The 19,135-nt window shown below is 43.5% G+C and overlaps 1 protein-coding gene across 1 annotated transcript in view; it reads left to right on the plus strand.

Moving 5' to 3' along the window:
- LOC308282856 (meiosis inhibitor protein 1-like) overlaps nt 1-18,582 on the plus strand; it is a gene marked incomplete at its 5' end in the record, with an annotated part of 38,999 nt that extends 20,417 nt beyond the window's left edge. The window contains 5 exons of the mRNA XM_080723244.1: nt 5,018-5,099; nt 6,734-6,840; nt 10,029-10,160; nt 16,175-16,308; nt 18,445-18,582. Of these exons, the coding sequence (XP_080579370.1) occupies nt 5,018-5,099; nt 6,734-6,840; nt 10,029-10,160; nt 16,175-16,308; nt 18,445-18,523 (534 nt within the window). The 3' untranslated portion in view covers nt 18,524-18,582. The remainder of the gene's footprint in view (nt 1-5,017; nt 5,100-6,733; nt 6,841-10,028; nt 10,161-16,174; nt 16,309-18,444) is intronic.
- Between the last annotated feature and the right edge of the window lie 553 nt (nt 18,583-19,135).

Here is a 19,135-nt window from a genome sequence, read left to right on the forward strand (position 1 = left end):
GAACGTTAAAACTAGATAGTTTTACGATCATAACAATGTGACAAACGGAACGGATCCTTTTTTTCCAAACTCGAGAAGAAGAACAGCGCAAGGCCGCTCCCAGAGCCCTAGAATGGAGAGTTGCGTGTCCGCGGTGACACCACTCTCTGATTATACTGCTCTGGCCGCTCCCAATCATGAAACTAGCTTGGTTACCATGTGACATGCGACAGCCAATCGGCAAATAGGTCGCCTAGGTCGCCTAGGTCCCCTGAATGTCTCAGCACAATCGCACGTCTTTAATAAAATCTGTTTCACAGATTTAAAAAAAGATGCAAAAATCGGCCTCCTGGTGGCACTATAAACAGCTGATGTGAAACATTTTTGGGGCAGAAGTTCTGCTCTGGCCTCCAGGGAGTGAGTGTGCACAGTTTCACGCTGACCGCTCCAACGGTGCCAGAGATTAGCTGTACACAGACTGTTGGACGGACACACAAGCGAATGGACACACAGACGGACAGACAGGGGGTAAAACATTGTCTCGGCCAAGCCTTCGGCCTGGCGGAGACAAAAAGGAACTAGAAGCAGTGTTCTTCCGAGCATTGGAATTTTGGTTGTGGGTGTGCATTGTTTGCTATTGAGTCACTATAACAGGCCAATGTGAAAAGGGTGGCATTTGTTCCTTGACCTAGTGGGAATGTGCGTGCAAAAAGTCATGGAAATCTCAAGCTGCGTTCATGATTTGAGGCATTTTGTTCAAAATGGACCAATCCTGCAAACTTTGGAAGCCAATGTTAGCCAATTAGGATGGAATATGAAACATCTCAAAGATCGTTTAATGACTATATAGATACTGTGTACCGATTTGCGTGATTTTTGGACAAAATTTGTAGGAGTACTGTCCAAAAAATGGGTTTGCACAAATCCGCCTCCTGGTGGCGCTGTAACAGGCCCATGTGAAGAATTGGGGGCAGAGGTTCTGCTCTGGCACCCAGGGAGTGTGTGTGTACGATTTTGCTGCCATCTTGCAAACAGTGCAGGAGATTAGCTGTCCACAGACGGAAGGAGACGCGGACACGCACATGGACACACACCTGGACACGCACGCGGACGTCGGACAGGGGCGAAAACATAGTCTCGGCCATGCCTTTCCGCCTGGCGGAGTCAATAAAGATGCCATGTATATATACTAATAGTAAGGCACTATGTAAACTTTGTTTTAAGACGAAAGTGAACATGACATTTTTTGTAAAATAAGTGAATAAAAACCACAGGCTATCTCCTATGATGATCCACTCCCTGTTGGTGTTGTTTCTTTGTCTTTATGTCTGTCACCTGTCTAGCAGTAATCTGCTAGCTTGCGCTCGTTGTGATCATAAAGCCAAAGACAATTATGCTTCAGCTGTTATCTCCCCGTCTCCCGTTCACAAGCAAGGAGACTTGGGGAATTAAAATGTAATTAAAGAACATTTTGCAACATGGAATGCCAGACACGTTTCTAATGCCTTGACAGGCTTTGTCTCCAGAATGTGTTTTTAAGTATGCAGGTGATGTATGGACTCATACACTGTGAATTATAAAAGAGGAAAACTAGTCCTTCACAAGCATTCACGTGATGATGCGTATTCAAATGTCATCTCAGCGTAGGCGTACATTACAGGCAACAGAGAGGGTAGTTGTAATCCCATAGTGCAAATTTTTTTTTTTAAATATGTTATTTGCTGTACAGGATGCCCTGCAACACTGGACTTGAGTTTGTCTAGTATACAGTCAAATCATTTATCCATTTGTAATTCAGAGAGCGTGCAAATGTACAGTAGATATAAACTTTGCACTCCCAGATTTACAATAACACTCAGGTTTATGCTCTATACATTAACTGGGTTCTTATGAAGACACTCAAACAGACTTGACTTTATGATTTATTTATATTTTAATTGTGACCTTTTATGACCACAGCAGTGCTATATAGTGTTACAATTCATAGGGGCACCACATAAAGAAATATGATGCTCTAAATTACATTATCTCACGACCACATACAGTAGATTGCCATTATCTTTACAGTGATTGGTTAACAGGGAAGTCAGAGCAGCCACACATTAAAATCCTCAGAGTTCATTTATCCGTTTGTAATTTAGAGTGTACAAAGGTGGACCCTAACGGGTCCATTTGGTTACTTTTATGCTCTCTCAGATTTGAATGAACACTCAGGATTCTATAGGGCAAGGGTCTTCAACAGGGGGTCCGGGACCCCTAGGGGGTCCTCAGAGTTACTACAGGGGGTCCTCCAAATCTTTGCGTGATAGAAACTTTTCTATTTTTTTTATATTAACCACTTGAACCATAGAGTCCATATTCTGAGAACTTAGGCCAAAAATAGCCAATCTACAAGCTTGTAGATCGGCTATTTTCGGCAAAGAGGTGAACAGAGTGAAAGGTCAAGTTTATTAAGTATTGACGGTTCAAGTGGTTAAATATCTGAAAACACAAATCTACATGAATCCAAATACACCGATGATCGTGCTGTCAAACAATGAAACTATATGGAATCTATGAGAAGGTTGTTGGGGGTCCCTGCTTCATCTCTCTCAACCAAGGGGTCCTTGGCCTGAAAACATTGAAGATATCGGGCATACACACATGGAGCATGAATTATTTTCTTCCTCTACATGGCTGAGGCTCTGGCATATTTTAAAGTGCTTGACTCTGCAGGGCTGCACCCGCTGCAGTATTGAGTGGTTGTGATAGATGTGTATAAATGCCACTTAGATGCTGCTCCAGCTCTGCTCGCTTCACAAGATCCACTGTCCATTAAATTGACTTTACATCCGGTCATTTGTTTTGCAGAACATCCATGATGAAATAACACATATCCATTACAAGCAACATTTAACAGATCAGCCGTTGGTGTTCTGTCTTCCTTGTGATCGTCCGATGACCCCAGGATGACAGGGTTAATGCCAATTTGTTTTCCATTATTCCACCACCGCTAGCATTACAAAACCTTTTCATGTTAACATTTCATGTTAACATTTTCATTGACATTGCAGCCGAATATGTTCAGATTGTCACTCATACAGAAAATGTCACTGCAAGCAAAAGATTCGGATTTTATTAGCTGATGTTCATAAGAATTTGTTGTTTTAGATGTGTAAATCTAAATGCTGAAAGGTGAGAAGCCACTTATTGTAAACGCAGAAGTATGTTTAATCATGCTTTCGATTGCACAGATATAAAATGCTTAAAGGGCAGAGAACGCTTCAAATAGAATCAAGCAAGGAGTTCTTCCCAGGCAGCCATGGGAACCCTTTTTTTCCTCGCACTATACTATGTTTCTGTGTTTGTATATACAGTATATACACACACACGCACACACGCACGCACGCACGCACGCACACACACACACACACACACACACAGACACAAACACACACACACACACACACACACACACACACACACACGCACACACACACACATTGCCCCGCCTATGTGTTAACATGTTCACTGCTGAGCATAATGTCATCCACACCAATATCATTTCAAGGGGTTCTTTACCTCTGGCAGCTGGTATACCTGTGGGTACAGTGTGTGTGTGTGTGTGTGTGTGTGTGTGTGTGTGTGTGTGTGTGTGTGTGTGTGTGTGTGTGCGCGCGCGTGTGTGTGTGTGTGTGTGTGTGTGTGTGTGTGTGTGTGTGTGTGTGTGTGTGTGTGTGTGTGTGTGTGTGTATGAGAGAGACAGACACACACACACACACACACATACACACACACACACACACACACACACACACACACACACACACACACACACACACACACACACACTGTAAGGCAACACTCAGCTTGGGCTTTGCAGTTCGTTGCTCTGAGGCCTGCTGTTGGGGTACTGATATGAAGTGTTCCCCTCCTCTCTCTTCTCTACTTGGGATCACATGATGCAGCTCTATGAGTTGCCCTCCCATGTTTTCTCCTTTTCTCAAACATGTTCTCCCTGTGGCTCCCCTCCTTATTCCCCCCCCCCCCCCCCCTCCTCCTCCTCCTCCTCTCATCTCTCTTCTTCGCACTTTGTTTCTCCTCTCTGTTTTCTGTTGAGGTAGATAATTGGGTATGACTTCACCTTTCTGTGTCTCTGCTGTCTTTGTATCGCTTCCCTCCTCTCCTCATCACACATTTCTCCTCTCCTCTCCTCTCCTCTCCTCTCCTCTCCTGTCCTGTCCTGTCCTGTCCTGTCCTGTCCTGTCCTGTATCCTATGTGTGTGCTATGGTCTTCAGGAGCAGTGTGTTTCCACAGACCTCACTGTATCTGTCTGGCCTACTTCAGTATTTTAGGACTAGTCACTGCTCAGCCAGGCCTGGCACTATGGGAGACGCATGTATTATTAAAACACTTCCTCGCAGGTCCTAAATTACTGTCCCCTGTGTGTGTGTGCGTGCGTGCGTGTGTGCGTCCGTCTGTCCGTCGTGTGCACACACACAAAATGAGAAAAGATTAACTAAAACATGGGTCTTCAACGTTTTCAGGCCAAGGACCCCTTAGCTGAGAGAGACATGAAGCAGGGACCCCCTCTACATATTGTATAAATGTCTGATACAGACTTTCATCGATTTCATTCAATCAAGTTTGATTCATAAACTTGTTTGACAGAACTGTCATCAGTCTGTTAGATTTGTGTTGATGTGTTTTTCTTTCAGACTTTTAACCACTTAAATCGTCGTTACTTACTAAACTTGACCTTTCACTCTGTACTTGGTCTGCTCTTTTTTTACCACTTCACTAAACCTATTTGCCAAAAATAGCCGATCTACAAGCTCTCAACGCCTTGACTAAAGCTCTCCTCAGAATTGATATGCGAGGGTTCAAGTTGTCAATTTTAAAATAATTATCCTCTCACACAAAGATTTGGCGACCCCCCCTGTAGTAACTCTGAGGACCCCCTAGGGGTCCCGGACCCCCTGTTGAAGACCCCTGAACTAAAAATAAAAGTTTTGGTATCAGGGTAAACAGTGTGTTCATGTTCATGTCTTCCTTCAGAAGCAGGAGCTGCTGCTGGCTGCTGCAGTCAACTGTCTGAACTCCCTGCTGAGCTTCCTGCACAGGAGGAGTCCAACTACAGGTCAGATGTAATGTGTGTGTGTGTGTGTGTGTGTGTGTGTGTGTGTGTGTGTGTGTGTGTGTGTGTGTGTGTGTGTGACTGTGTGTGCATGTGTCTGCATGTATTAGTGAATGTGTGTGCGTCTCTCCCTGACCTTGATCTGACTGTTCTCTCTTTATACCAAACTGTGTGTGTGTGTGTGTGTGTGTGTGTGTGTGTGTGTGTGTGTGTGTGTGTGTGTGTGTGTGTGTGTGTGTGTGTGTGTGTGTGTGTGTGTGTGTGTGTGTGTGTGTGTGTGTGCGTGCGTGCGTGCGTGCGTGTGTTAGAGGTGGCAGGGGGAATTCTCTATTTCTAATGTATACTAAGCTGTCAAAACAATCCAGGCCCGGCACCATGGGGGGGGGGCAACGCGGACCACCTTGCCCCTATATAGAGGATGACATTTGACGGGAATTCTCGCGGGTCACGTGATTCCCGCGGGATTTCTGCAGGACGGAAGTCAAATTTGTATTAGTGCCGTGATCGGGACGTGGTGGGAATGAAAAGACAACGGGAGTGGGCAGGAGCGGGAATCATCCCAGACAGTTGATCAAACCGCAGAAATAAACAGCACCAATCACAGCTGCTGCTTTTGGTCTCTTGCATGTCAAAGTACAAGCCTGTTCCTACTGAAGCCTGAGCGGGAGGTGAGCGGGATCCATTTTAAGCAGGAGCGGGATGGGACCAGGAGACATTCTGCAGGAGTGTGACAGGACAGGATTTATTTTTTTACTCTGGCCCAGGATTGGGACGGGACGGGGTTTTTCTGCGGGAGTGGGACGTGACGGGAGTGAAAATCCACTCCTGTGTCATCCTCTAATGATTAGAGGATGACAGTGGACACATCAGTGAAACCAGTTTTAACGAGTTGCAAATACTCGAAAACAAAGGCGACTTGCTTGAAACACACATTTGCATATGGTTGCAACCTTCACTTAAGCTCACGCCCCCCTAAGCCATTGTAGTCCTGGTGCCGGGCCTGAAACCATTCCTGTATTATTATTATTATTATTTGTTAATTTATCACTAAACCCATGTAACATGTTAGTTATCTTCACTGTATTAAACTAAACTAACCTAAGCTAGACTGAATTTAACTGGATTGAACTTAACTGGACCTTTACTAGACAGGACTTCATTAGATTTTTAACTGGGCTGAGCTAAAATGAGAACAACTTTACTTTAACCGAGACTGAATCAATTTGAACTGGATCGGACTTGGTGGAAATTAAGTGAAGCACACTGAACTGAAGTGGACTGTAGTAAATTGAATTTAGCTGTACTGATCTGAATTCAGTAGGACTAATGAAACTGAACAGAAGTGTTGGACTGTGAATTAACTCATTTACCGTACTTAATTAAACTTAATTAAATGACCTTCCTCCATCCTTCCCCTTGAAGGATCAACGGCACCGCGACTACACAGCAGTGCTCCATGGATTAGTTTATAAAATGATGTGTTAGCTGTGTAAAGACTAATTATGCACTGTATATTTCAAGATGTATCACCTGTTAAATGTATGATGATACCATGAACTCAAAGTGTTTCTATGTGTGTGTGTGTGTGTGTGTGTGTGTGTGTGTGTGTGTGTGTGTGTGTGTGTGTGTGTGTGCAGCCCAGCTTGTTTTGTCTCAACCATGGATTGGATTCCTCCTCTTCTCCCTGCTCAACTCAGGAGAGAGCTGTCAACTGCACCCTGCCACACTCACACTCCTCACTCTGGTGACTCATCACACACACACACACACACACACACATACGCACGTGCACACACCCGCGCGCACACACAAACACGCACACACACACACACACACACAGGGCTAAACACAGGCATCCATCTCCAGGGTAGGGCAAGTTACTTTAACTTGCTCTCAGAAAGTAATTTACGGTAGTTACTTTACTTGTTACTGCATTATAAAAGTACAACTAGTTACTTCCGCCAGCAGAGCACACAAGTACTGTGTTCGGCTGATGTATGTCGGTGTCTGCCCATGTTTAAGCCCGTAGCCCAATCAGAGACCAGCATTTCTGGCAATGTCATCATTAACTGCCAATGAGGGACCAGCATTCCTGGTGATGCCAGTGGTGAGGTCACAGGTATCGCCAGTGGTGATGCCAATGGTGAGCGCACCTCATGGCTAATTACACTACTACAAAACAGCATTAAGACAAACTGAATTTAGCCTGTTTCCATCTGTGGGTGTCATTCGAATTAGTGTAGCGCTCCCTACCTCCTTGCACACCACTGGCCCCCACCGTTGTGCTTAGGGTCCTTGGGAAACGCCAGGTCGCAGAAGAGCGACACAAACAAACAACACAAACAGAGACTGAACGTGATACTGAGACAGTTTGTTATAACTTTGCATTGAACAAATCTTCGTTTTAAGTTCTGTCGGAGGTTGTCTTTGCGCAACAGTCTGTAAAGATTCAGGCGGGTTCAGGCGGTTTGTTTTGTGGGCTAGCGCTAGTGGACTATTGGCTGACCCGTTTCCATTCACTAATGCGCGTTTAGTTTTTGCGAATTAAAAAACTTTATTCGAATTTTGAAGTGTTTCCATAAAAAATGTATACATAAAAGCCTTAATGCGCATTAAGAGGCTTTATGGAAACGCCACTATAGTGACAGTTGTGTGACATGCAGTAACACACTAAAAACTCAAACCTGCCACATCCAGTATAGCCTATTACTCTTAGCAGCCATCATGTTACAGTAGTGAAGACATATCTTTACTGAAGTCTGCTGTCCTCCCTGTAGAGTGGCTGTAACTCTACAATTGCTCTTCCTTTCACTTTATCTTTCTGTGTCAATTAATCTGTTGTACTTGTATTCTATCTTGTTCTCTCTGTCTCTCTCACTTTCCCTTGGTTTAAATTTACTCTCTCACTTGCTCCACAGTATGTCTACGCTTGATGTGTACAACAGTTTCAATAAATCATCGGTTTATAATTTAGGCATTTAGCAGATGCGCTTATCCAGAGCAACTTACAAGTTTGTAAGAGTAACTTACAAACTTATGGTGCAGGACCGGAAACAGTGGCATGAACGCTAGTTAAAAGTCAAAAGAAATAAATTAAGTGCTACAAAAAAACTAGGATACCAGGTACTGTAAACATCAAACCTAGCATAGCAGAACTAGCATTGATTGAAATAGGCAACAGATAGTGGTACAAGGAAATAAGGAAAACATTTTGAGCTTATCTCTTGGTTCCAACGTTTACCACCATCTCTCTCTGGCCCAGTAGTTCACACCGTTGTTGCGCATCATAGAGATTTACATCGTTCCCAAGTAGGCTGGTCCTCGACTAGACGCTCGGCCGACCATCAGGCAGATACAGAGATCTCCATATATGGGCATAAAATGGACGCAGACAGACAGATATCTCCATATATGGGCATAAATGGACACAGGCAAACAGATGGTCAAAACGGGTCCTATGACAACAGGTATGATGGGGTTTGCATTAAATGGTGGAGCATTCATTCCCTATTTACATCGTTCCCGAGTTGGCCAGGTCGTCGACTCGGGCGGCCGAGCTTCTAGTCCTTTCCAATTTTAAGAAGGACATATCACTTCTCTCAGCCACTGGGTACTAGAGGGTGGTTTAGTGGATTTCCACTGGAGAAGAAGATGATGTCTTACTATTAAGGAGGTAAATGCTAAAGGCCCTATCAGAGTACAGTCTGTGGTGATAAGTCATCACCACGGTGTAGTTTTCTAGCTATCAGCTAAAAATGTATTACAAAGCCTAGGTGATAGCTAGAAAACTACACCGTGGTGTTGACTTATCACTGCAGACTGTACTCTGATAGGGCATTCAGACCTCTAATTGTCTGGAAGTGAATTGTGCATAGTCTTCCGGTTCACCAAAGATAGCAGTATGTGGAGAAATATCTACAGAGATTGTGAAAATCTTGGACATTGTGTCAAAATAATTTTGCCAGAGGTTAACCAAGAGTGGACATGAATAAAACATAAGGTTTAGATTACAGAGTGAAGAATGACATCTGTCACAACTATCCGTCACATATTTGCGACAGTTTTGCTTTGGAATTAATGAATTCTAAACAGTACCTTGAATTGTATAAGGGTGAGACGTGCACAGGTTGAGCTTGTGTGAAAGGTACTTAAGGCAGCATCCCAACAACTGTCATCGAATGTCAGCCCCAATTCGGCCTCCCAGATTCTATTATTGGGAGTATCATCTAAAGACAGGAGTCCATTATAAATCCTAGATATTTGTGACTTTTGGAAAGGGTCACATTGGATGAGCTCCTCCCATGATTGAGTTGGGGGTAGCTGGGGAAAGTTTGTAAATAGTGATAGAGCACAATGTCTGACTTGGAAATACCTGAAGTGATGAGAGGTGGCGAGGTTAGATTTAGCATTCTTATATAGCGTTTTAAACGATTTCAGACCCCTTTCATGCCAAACCGAGTAACCGGAATCAGAGAGTGATGGTTTAAATAAGTGGTTATTCAATAACGGACTTAAGGTGGATGGAAGGGTAAATTTAAAATGACTTCTGAATTGGTATCAGATCTTGAGAGTGGAATGAACAACTTGGGTTCCGTGTGAATCTAGGGGTTGGTTGGCATAACTCCAGCCTAAATATAACTAAAGCGTAAATATGTTTAGAAATTAGGTTGAAATGTTGCAAATAAAATCACTAAACTATATCAATGATGAGGCATCACCAAAATAAAGGTTTGGTGTGAAATAACCACTCCTGTTGTGTAATGACCTTTAGTTGAAAAATGGCATTTATTACATTTCTGTCATAAGATGTTGATGTCCTAACAAATGAGTGCGTGCGTGCGTGGGTGGGCGTATGTGTGTGTGTGTGCGTGCGTGTGTGTGTGTGTGCGTGCGTGCGTGCGCGTGCATGCGTGCGTGCGGTCTCTCTTCCAGCTGTTGCAGCAGGGCAGTAGGGTGTTGCAGTGGGTTCCTCACTTAGAGCAGGTGCTGGAGGCCGTGGAGAGAAAAGGACCAATGGAGTTGGGAAACCAAACGGTTCATGCCCTCCGGCTGCTGCTCACTCAGGTACGCCGTCATACACAAAGTGTTCATTTAACTCTCAGCGTTACAAATGGATAAATGAACACTTAGGACAGGGTTCCCCAATAGGCGGCCCGCGGGCCATTTGCGGCCCGCGGGGGGCTACTGTCAGGCCCCCACCAACCCCAGTAATAATGGTGGTATAATCCCCCTAGTCAGCCAGGTGCTCCCCAATTCCCCTGGCACGGCAGGGGGAGAGCGGAAACCAGGACTACAGGTTAGGTAGTTGGCACTGGGTGAGAAAATGGGTTGCAAAAACCGTGGGATAAAAATATTTAAAAAATAATAATAATGGTGGTATAAGAGCAGCAACAAAACTAGTATATTGTCATTATCGTCACAACGATGATATCTGAACTGTCACTGGAGTAGCGGGAACTAACTGTACACATTTTGCCCTATGGCACACACATAAATATAAGATATACTGTAAATATAGCCACTCTACAGTACTGTACGTCCTCCCCGTGGGGGCTCCTCACTGGCAGGTGAGTCAGAAGGATACAACAGCAGTGACAAATCAGAAATGTGTGTGGGGAGGAATCAATTGGCACAACAACTAAATCGGAGAGAAAAAGTGGTTAAAAATGATTGGCTACTCTAAATAAAATAAAATTCTGTACACATTATGAACATACACTGTACAGTACACCTAACACTTACGTCCTATGGCAACAAACTTCCACACTCTTGCATGCAAACAGAAAGTCAAGTTAATTTAAAGTTCAAGTGAAGTGGACGGTGTTCTCATATTACTGCATCTTTTAGCTGTGGGCATTCATTCTCCACAGAACAGCGAGGGCAGGGAAATTACATGACAGCAGGGAAAATGAGAAGAAGAAGTTGAAGAGCTCAGCTTACTTGATGCAAATATAACAGCAGCGCTTTGCATAGCGGGGAAACCCCAATTAACTGCCAGAGCGTCTTCTGGAACAGGCTCCGTGTGCGAGGTTATGTGCAGAGGACATGCCCAATCAGACAGTATAGTCTTAAATCAGTCCTTGCCTCACATAATGGTGGCTGGTTCACAGCGTGTCAACATGCTATTTAATCAGATTCACTGAAACACAATTCACTTGATATAAGATTTTAAATGTTACTGCCATAATAATACACCAGGGGGGTGTTATTTCCAGTAATAATGGGTAATGGATTTCTCTTACAGCCAGCATCACACAAGTCCCCATTTTATAGTAAAGATGGACTCAAGGATATATGGTTTGTGTATGATTACTGTTTATGATGGCATTTGTGTTCAAATATTTTTATATCTTACTTGCTAAGTCTGAAGTAGAGACATTTAAGTTAGTTAATTTGCTCCTTGGCTGGTACATTTACTGTACAGTAACTTCCAGTTATTTTAGCAGCCAGTGTGTAAACCGCTACTAGCATCACCGCTAAGCTGAAGCGAATCATAAAGTTTAGTTGGAACATCCACCTGTCCAATCAAATTGCTTGTCAGTAACTACTATAGCATGCGTGGAATAGAGAGCCAAAACCTCCAGATATACAGTATCTTACTGTATGTGAATGTAGCTCTTGAGTCGGTGGAACATAATGAACTGACACTCTGATGGCACCAGCTGCTTCAATGGTAGAGTTTTGGACTACATTTGCATATGCGTGCAGGTGTGTGTGACTATATGTCTGTTTTAAAGGGTGCGTGTCTGTGTGGTGTGAGTGTGCACATGTCTTTGTGTGTGTGTGTGTGTGTGTGTGTGTGTGTGTGTGTGTGTGTGTGTGTGTGTGTGTGTGTGTGTGTGTGTGTGCGCTTGTGTTTGTATGTACCGGTATGTGTGTCGGTGTGTGAGTAGGAGGATAAAAGGCTGGAAGAAACGGTGTTCAACCTGACAGACACAATTCTCTAACAGTCTCATGACAGCACATGTTGCCCTCATGTCAGCTCTGCTGTCTCAGTTTGTCACACACACACACACGCGCACACACGCACACAGACACACACACACACACACACACCCACACACACACACACACACACACACACACACACACAGGATTGATATGCTTTGTGTCACTAGACTGAGATTTCATCTCAGTAGGTTGAGGAAGCTTTCTGTGAGCTCATTTGTCATCAGTGATCTGGTATCATGCCGTCTTCCTTCTGCCCTACCTTCGGACCTGACATAGCTGTGTGTGTGTGTGTGTGTGTGTGTGTGTGTGTGTGTGTGTGTGTGTGTGTGTGTGTGTGTGTGTGTGTGTGTGTGTGTGTGTGTGTGTGCGCGTGCGTGCGTGCGATGTGTGCCCATGTGTATGTATACTTGTGTGGATTCAAGCTTCTGTCCATGTACACCAGGGGTTAGCAAGTACCGGTAAGTTTGGCCTCGGGCCAAACCTTTTCAAAGACATTAGATGGTGGCCCAGAATACAATCAATGGCTAATTTAGAACCTGGAACTTGCAACAAACAACCTTATATAAAATAATAGCTAACATATGTTTTTATTATAGTTAATATTTGTGTGTGTGTGGTATAACGATTGATAGAAAAGCTGGTGGAATCAAATGTTACAGCACAGAAATGCTTATGTAATCGTTTTTGTGCAGGCCTCATCCTTGAATTTGGCACTTTAATTAAAACGTTCAAAATAATATTTTACCTGGAGACAGATACAATTGAACAAGAGCTCTTTCATGGTTCAGGGTCCCTTAGAACGGAGAGAAACAATGTATTATTTAAGGCATGGATTGGTTTGTGAGGTTTTTCATCCAAAAGTCTCAAGAGGAAAGTTGACAGTGAAAACATTCAAAGAATAGAAATGGAACTATTTGTTCATCTTACCAGTCATCAATTCAAAGATATTGCTGTCCATATGCTATCCTATTTGTCGGGCCAGATGTTTTCGCTGGCGGGCCAGTTCTGGCCCATGGGCCACCTGTTGCCTACCAATGATGTACACATTATGTGAGTTGTGAGCATACATGCAAAATATGAGATACTTCAATGGTTTCCAGTGGAAATAAGCTTAGTCTTTTCATGGATCTCCTTTTAGTAGACCTTGTACCAGTGAACTGTACCGTCATGAAACTGTACCTTTTCCTATGCAAACTTCTAATAGTCTTCAATCAATCAATCAAATCAAACTGTGTGTGTGTGTGTGTGTGTGTGTGTGTGTGTGCGTGTGTGTGTGTGTGCGTGCTCGCGCGTGTGTGACTCATTGTCCAGTATAACAGCAAGCTGAGGTGAAGGCCACTGTTGCAGTTTATGCTCGACTAGCTTGTATATCAGAGCTTGTCATTTTGGGATTTGTATGTCTCTGCAGATTTTCTATAGCCTCCTCAATTCTCAAGTCTGTCACCTATTTCTGTCTCTCTCTCTCTCACTCACCCCGTCTCACTCGTTTTCTACCTCTCTTACATCTATATATTTTAGTCTTTAACCCTCAGACTCTCTATAACAAAAAGGCCATGAAACTGCTTCATATTAGATCTCGAACTCAGTACCTGAAATGGAGCAATTTGGTGGTCAAAGTCGACGATGAGCTTAACAGCTTAACTACGCACATCTGGGTTACTCTTGTTGTTCATTTCTCCGTCTTTGATTTAATCTTTCCTCCCCTCCCATGCTCTTAAGGAATTGCCAAATGAAATCCGTATTTTCGTAAAAGTGTCTTTATATTGTTATGCACACCCACCTTGCACACTGCCTCTGGTGAATATTATTCTTTATTTGTGTAATGTTTTGCAAAACAAAACAGAAAAAACATTCATGAATTAGTGATGGTGATTGTGTGGTCCTCTCACTGGAACAGAAAATAGAAAGGAAATAAGATTGTTATGAACAAGGAGATGCAGTTTTGAGGCCAGTTTGATGCTTTGCTATACTAGAACCACATTAAAAAGAAGACCACCGCAATCCTAAACAGCTGCTGACAGTAGGGGCACACAGACTGACACACACGCACACTTTTTTTTTTTGTTATCAAATATTTTTATTTTCCATAATCAAAAGAAAAATGCAATTAACAGACAAACAACACAAACAATAGTAAAACAAGAAAAGGAAAAGAAAACCCACCCACCCCCTTTCGACACACGCACACTTGAAGAGTGCTGTCCCATTAAAAAGGTTAAAATAAAACCTTGTCCAAAAACAATTATGGACAAAGATTTCAGAGACAGTGGGTAAACACGATTGACACAAAGTGAGGTAAAATTACTTTTTTGTTAGAAAGAAACATCAGATTCTCTTTTGACTGAAGTCCTTCAGATATCGATTTCCTTGTTTTATATTTTTAATCCGCTATGTTGTGTCTCCATGCAAGCTTTACAAAACTTGCAAGTCCAGCTGGGAGCATGCTGTAGTTATCTGCACACCTGACAGCTGGTGAAGGAGACAAACATTCTGTTTGATCTGACTCCATCCACCCTCCTCCCTGTGTATTCCAGACCGGACCTGTCGGCTCTGACTGACAACACCCATCAGTCAAGACAAAGTGGGAACAAACAATGTCTCATCCCTACTGGCCCCTACACTCTCCTGGATTCAGAGAGAATTGGCGATGTTTTAGCTGTTGTGGGCGATGTTAGTAATAATGTAATGGTACTGATGATCATCATGTTGAAGTAGACATCATGAATTGGGGTTATGATGGACATTTTTTGGGACATTATTTTTTTACGAATAGCTGTCGATACAGGGTTTGTTTAATGTTTTAATATCATCATCTTTAGTATTTAGCATTTTCAGGTTTGTAATCATGATCACTTGCAGGTTATGGTAGGTTAAAGGTTTTATTTGGTGGCTTGAAATCTCTGGAGTGGACTGCTTTGGCAAACCAGGGTAGGGTAGTAACTGACAGTTCCATGTGTGTAAGTGTTCCATTTGTGAAAGTGTGGAGCACTCTTTGTGTAAAGAAACTCCTCTAAGCCAGTGGTTCTCAACCTGTGGGTCGGGACCCCCAGGGGTTCCCCACATTATTTTGGGGGGTCCCCTACCTTAATGTGCAACATTGTTTTCTCACTCAACAGTAGGAAAACCAGCATAACGTTTAAGTGTATAGAGGGTATCTGAACATTTCTAAAGTGTCAATTTAAGGACTTAAATGACAATTAAACATTGGTCAAATTGTCGAATATTAGAAGCAGAAATTGTGAAAATAGCCGATCTACATGCTCGCAATGCGAGGCGTTGTGAGCATGTAGATCTGCTATTTTCACAATAGAACCGTGTTATACAAAATTGAATGCCTCCACTTTTAGTGCTCGAAGGTTGGAGGGGTCCCCAGTACAAATATGATTATTTTGGGGGTCCAGGCTAGCCTGCTTCCAGACCATAGACCCCGCCCACTCTCAGAGTGGACTCTTTCTCTGGTCTGGAGCTGAGTACATGAATCGGGATTTATTTTCGGCTGCTCCAATGAGTGCGGGGTGGGTCTAACGAATATCCAATCCGCGCAGCAGTTGAAACGATTCAAACGAAGCACACACACACACACACACACACACACACACACACACACACACACACACACACACACACACACACACAAGTTAATGTTGATTACATGTTTCTGGTCGCAGTTCTGTGTCAACTTGCCTCATTAAATAACATTGAAGGGAGAAAAAAAAAACTTTTGTGTACCTTTCTGAACATCTAATTGGATACTCTGGGTAATGTTGAGCCTTCAGATTCTCCTCCCAATCCACCTTTCCTCTCTCACTTTCAGGATGGAGTGAGAGAGGAAAGGTTCATCTTCCTTGCTCATCTCAATCCTCAGCTCGTCTCATCCCTTGTTTCTGTTTCTCTCCTGACCTGCTGTCTCTCCTTCAGCTACAGAGCTGTGTTGCCTCATTCATGTTCTCAATCAGTCTCCCTCTTATTTGTTAACACTCTCCTCTTCTCCACTCTCCTCTCTTCCTCATTATTATTCAGGTCATCCTAGCAAAAATAACCTTACAGCCACAAAGAACATTTATATAGGCATTGCTCTTTTGTGATGATATAAAAAAGAATCTCACCTCTCTCTCTCTCCTTTTCAGCTCCAGGTCATTGCTCTTGAGCCTCCGCCCACAGATGAACACAAGCAGAGGGTAAAGCGTGTGATGGAGTCTCTGGCCCTCCTGCCCAGCTCCCCTGAAAGCTTCAGCCATGGCTTCCCACCCACCAGCATCCTGTATCCTTCACTTGATCTGTGATCAGATCATACAGTGAAACCCCTCCTGATTGAACTTTATTTTAGTCTTTATCACACAATAAATTGTAAAAACTCACTAACACACGCACGCACGCACACACACACACACACGCACGCATGCACGTGTGGCATAGTGGTATAGTTTAGGGTAGCTGCCAGACAACGCCACCGGGGGAATTGCGCCCCCGGAAATAGTTATTATCTTAATTAAACACCTTAATGTCAAAAGAAGCACACAAGTTCGTTTTACAAAGACAGGCAGAAACACGTGTTTAACAAAAGTACAAAATAGGCTTTTATTAATTACATAGTTATTTAATTAATCTCAATTCTTCTTGGTTGAACAATAAAACAATAGGGCAGTGTCATCAATGGTGAGTCTATAATAAAAGTACTGAGCATCTAGGGGGCCAGTGCTGGGGGAGTGGAAGAGGGGCATGGTGACCCACCCATGGCAGTGGCACTTCCAGCAATCACAGCAAACCAAAATCAACATAACACATCAAAAGGGAGTTACCACTACCAGGGGGGAAGCCATCACCTGCCCCAAAGAGGAGCCCCAGCACCTGGCCTGCAATAGAAATGACAGTTTTAAAAGACTTGCCGTGAAATACACGCTTTATAATGAGATCATCCTGAAAGCTTCAAGTACTGGGTAAAATGACTTAATAGTTATGCAACCATGAGTGCTGTGTCTTCGCAGGCAATTCATGAATAGGAAGGTTCGGAGTTGTGGGTTGATTAAGTAGTAGAACCACGGAAACAAAACAGCAGTTGCCACCGGCCCTGAAATGGCAAGGCAACAAGTGGCCATGTTATACCTATTATACCAAAATATAAAGTTCCGAAACAGTAACAGAGAGATGCACAATGAACCTACCCAGTTTGCTTGAGCAGCACACACAGTGGTGTACTATCCACAACAGCAGACACCGGGTAGAGTTAGTAATACTGAAATGCACATAAAGCCCAAGTTTATATTCATGTTGGTGAAGACACCAAATGAACACACGATTACAGAAAAGGAGGACCGTCAACCTACCTGGTGTGCGTAGCCATTTAGCGCTGCACTCCAGAGCAGGAGCTCCAGAAGGAGTCGTATAAAGCCATGAGCTAAAACGACAAACAAACGGTCATGATCAAGCTTACACTACAGAGCATACCAGTCATTAAGCAGCAAAAGGGAAACATACCTTCACACAAAAGTAGCTGAAGCCCAAAGGCCAGCATGAGCTGGGGACACCTGTAGTGCTGTGCATGCTGCACACACACACCGTGAAGGCGCAGCGCCCTCCAACTCAGAGACAACAGCTATCTCGCAGCTGAAAGCAATGCTGCCTAAATACTGCCATCAATTAGCTCACTAACAAGTGGGAGGAGGATGGGCTGTGGGAACGCCCATACTGCTACACACGCATGCATGCACACACACACACACACACACACACACACACACACACACACACACACACACACACACACACACACACACACACACACTTAAATCGGACCTGTGGTGGGTTTTATTACTTGCGCCAGCAGAGCATGCAAGTACTGCTTTCGGCTGCGTATGTAGGCCTATAATGTATGTCGGTGTCTGCCCGTATTTAAGCCTGTAGCCCAATCAGGGACCAGCATTTCTGGCGAACGTCATCATTAACAGCCAATGAGGGACCAGCATTCCTGCTGATGCCAGTGGTGATGTCACTGGCATCGCCAGTGGTGATGCCAGTGGTGAGCGCACCTCATGGCGCTCTCTGCAGGGCCCAAGTTGGCATCTTGACAGAGTGCAGTTCTAGTTTTATTTATGTATTTATTTTTATCTTTTTGTGTTTGTGGGGGGAGGGGGGGTTAAGGACCCACGCAGAAGGACGCACGCACACACACACGTACACAGCGGCAGTGGCTCAGGAGGTAGAGCAGACCGTTGGGTTAGTGTCGAAGTTGAGCAAGACACTGAACTCCTAACTGCTAGTCTGCTCCTGATGCGTAGGTGTGCCTTGCATGGTTTCCTCCATGAATGTAATTCTCATTGTAAAGAGCTTTGGATGAAGGAACTATATAAATGCACCATTTACACACACTTGTGCATTCTTCCTTAAGCCTCCCACACAGCAGGCATCTAGGAGAGATGTCCATCTGTCTCTCTGACTTCACTGTGAAAGCTAGAAGATGCTCTGGAGGAGGACTGTAATTGTATCATTTTGTTTGTTGGTTTGTTTGTTCGTGTTGTAACCGGTGAATTTTATCAACGCGTCAATAAAACAATAAAATACCCCAGTGTTCAATTAAAGCCACATGTCACCATCCATTTAAAGTTTCTGAAGTGGGAGGGGGAATGGTTTATGTTACCAAGAATCAGACCTAATGAGGAAATATGATGTCATACTGTAGAATGACATCATATAACATCATAATTAGTCATATAAAGACTATAATCACCACTAGTTAAGTGAAGTTCCTCAGAATAGGATTCCAATAGTAAGTTAAGTTAAGTTCAGAAGTATTATTATTGTATTACTAGAACATACCAAGGTAGAGGAGAAAGACTATTCCCTCAAGAGAGGCGAACCGAGAACCATTAAGACTAGACTTAGATCTCAATAGAGACGGATTAGAATCTATAAGGACAAACTCACATCGACCTTTCAGGAGAATAGAATTGAAGTATATTGGAGAAGAGAGCTTATTGCTCACCGACTCAGAAGGACTAATAGTCCATTGGAGAAGAATAGAATTAGAACCTACTTTGCAATAAAGTACAGAGCTCAAGGGTGTAGTAAATTCTAGGATTAGTATTCACTAC

Source organism: Nannobrachium achirus, assembly GCF_963921795.1.
Source record: "Nannobrachium achirus genome assembly, chromosome: 4".
In the NCBI taxonomy this organism is placed as follows: Eukaryota; Metazoa; Chordata; class Actinopteri; order Myctophiformes; family Myctophidae; genus Nannobrachium; species Nannobrachium achirus.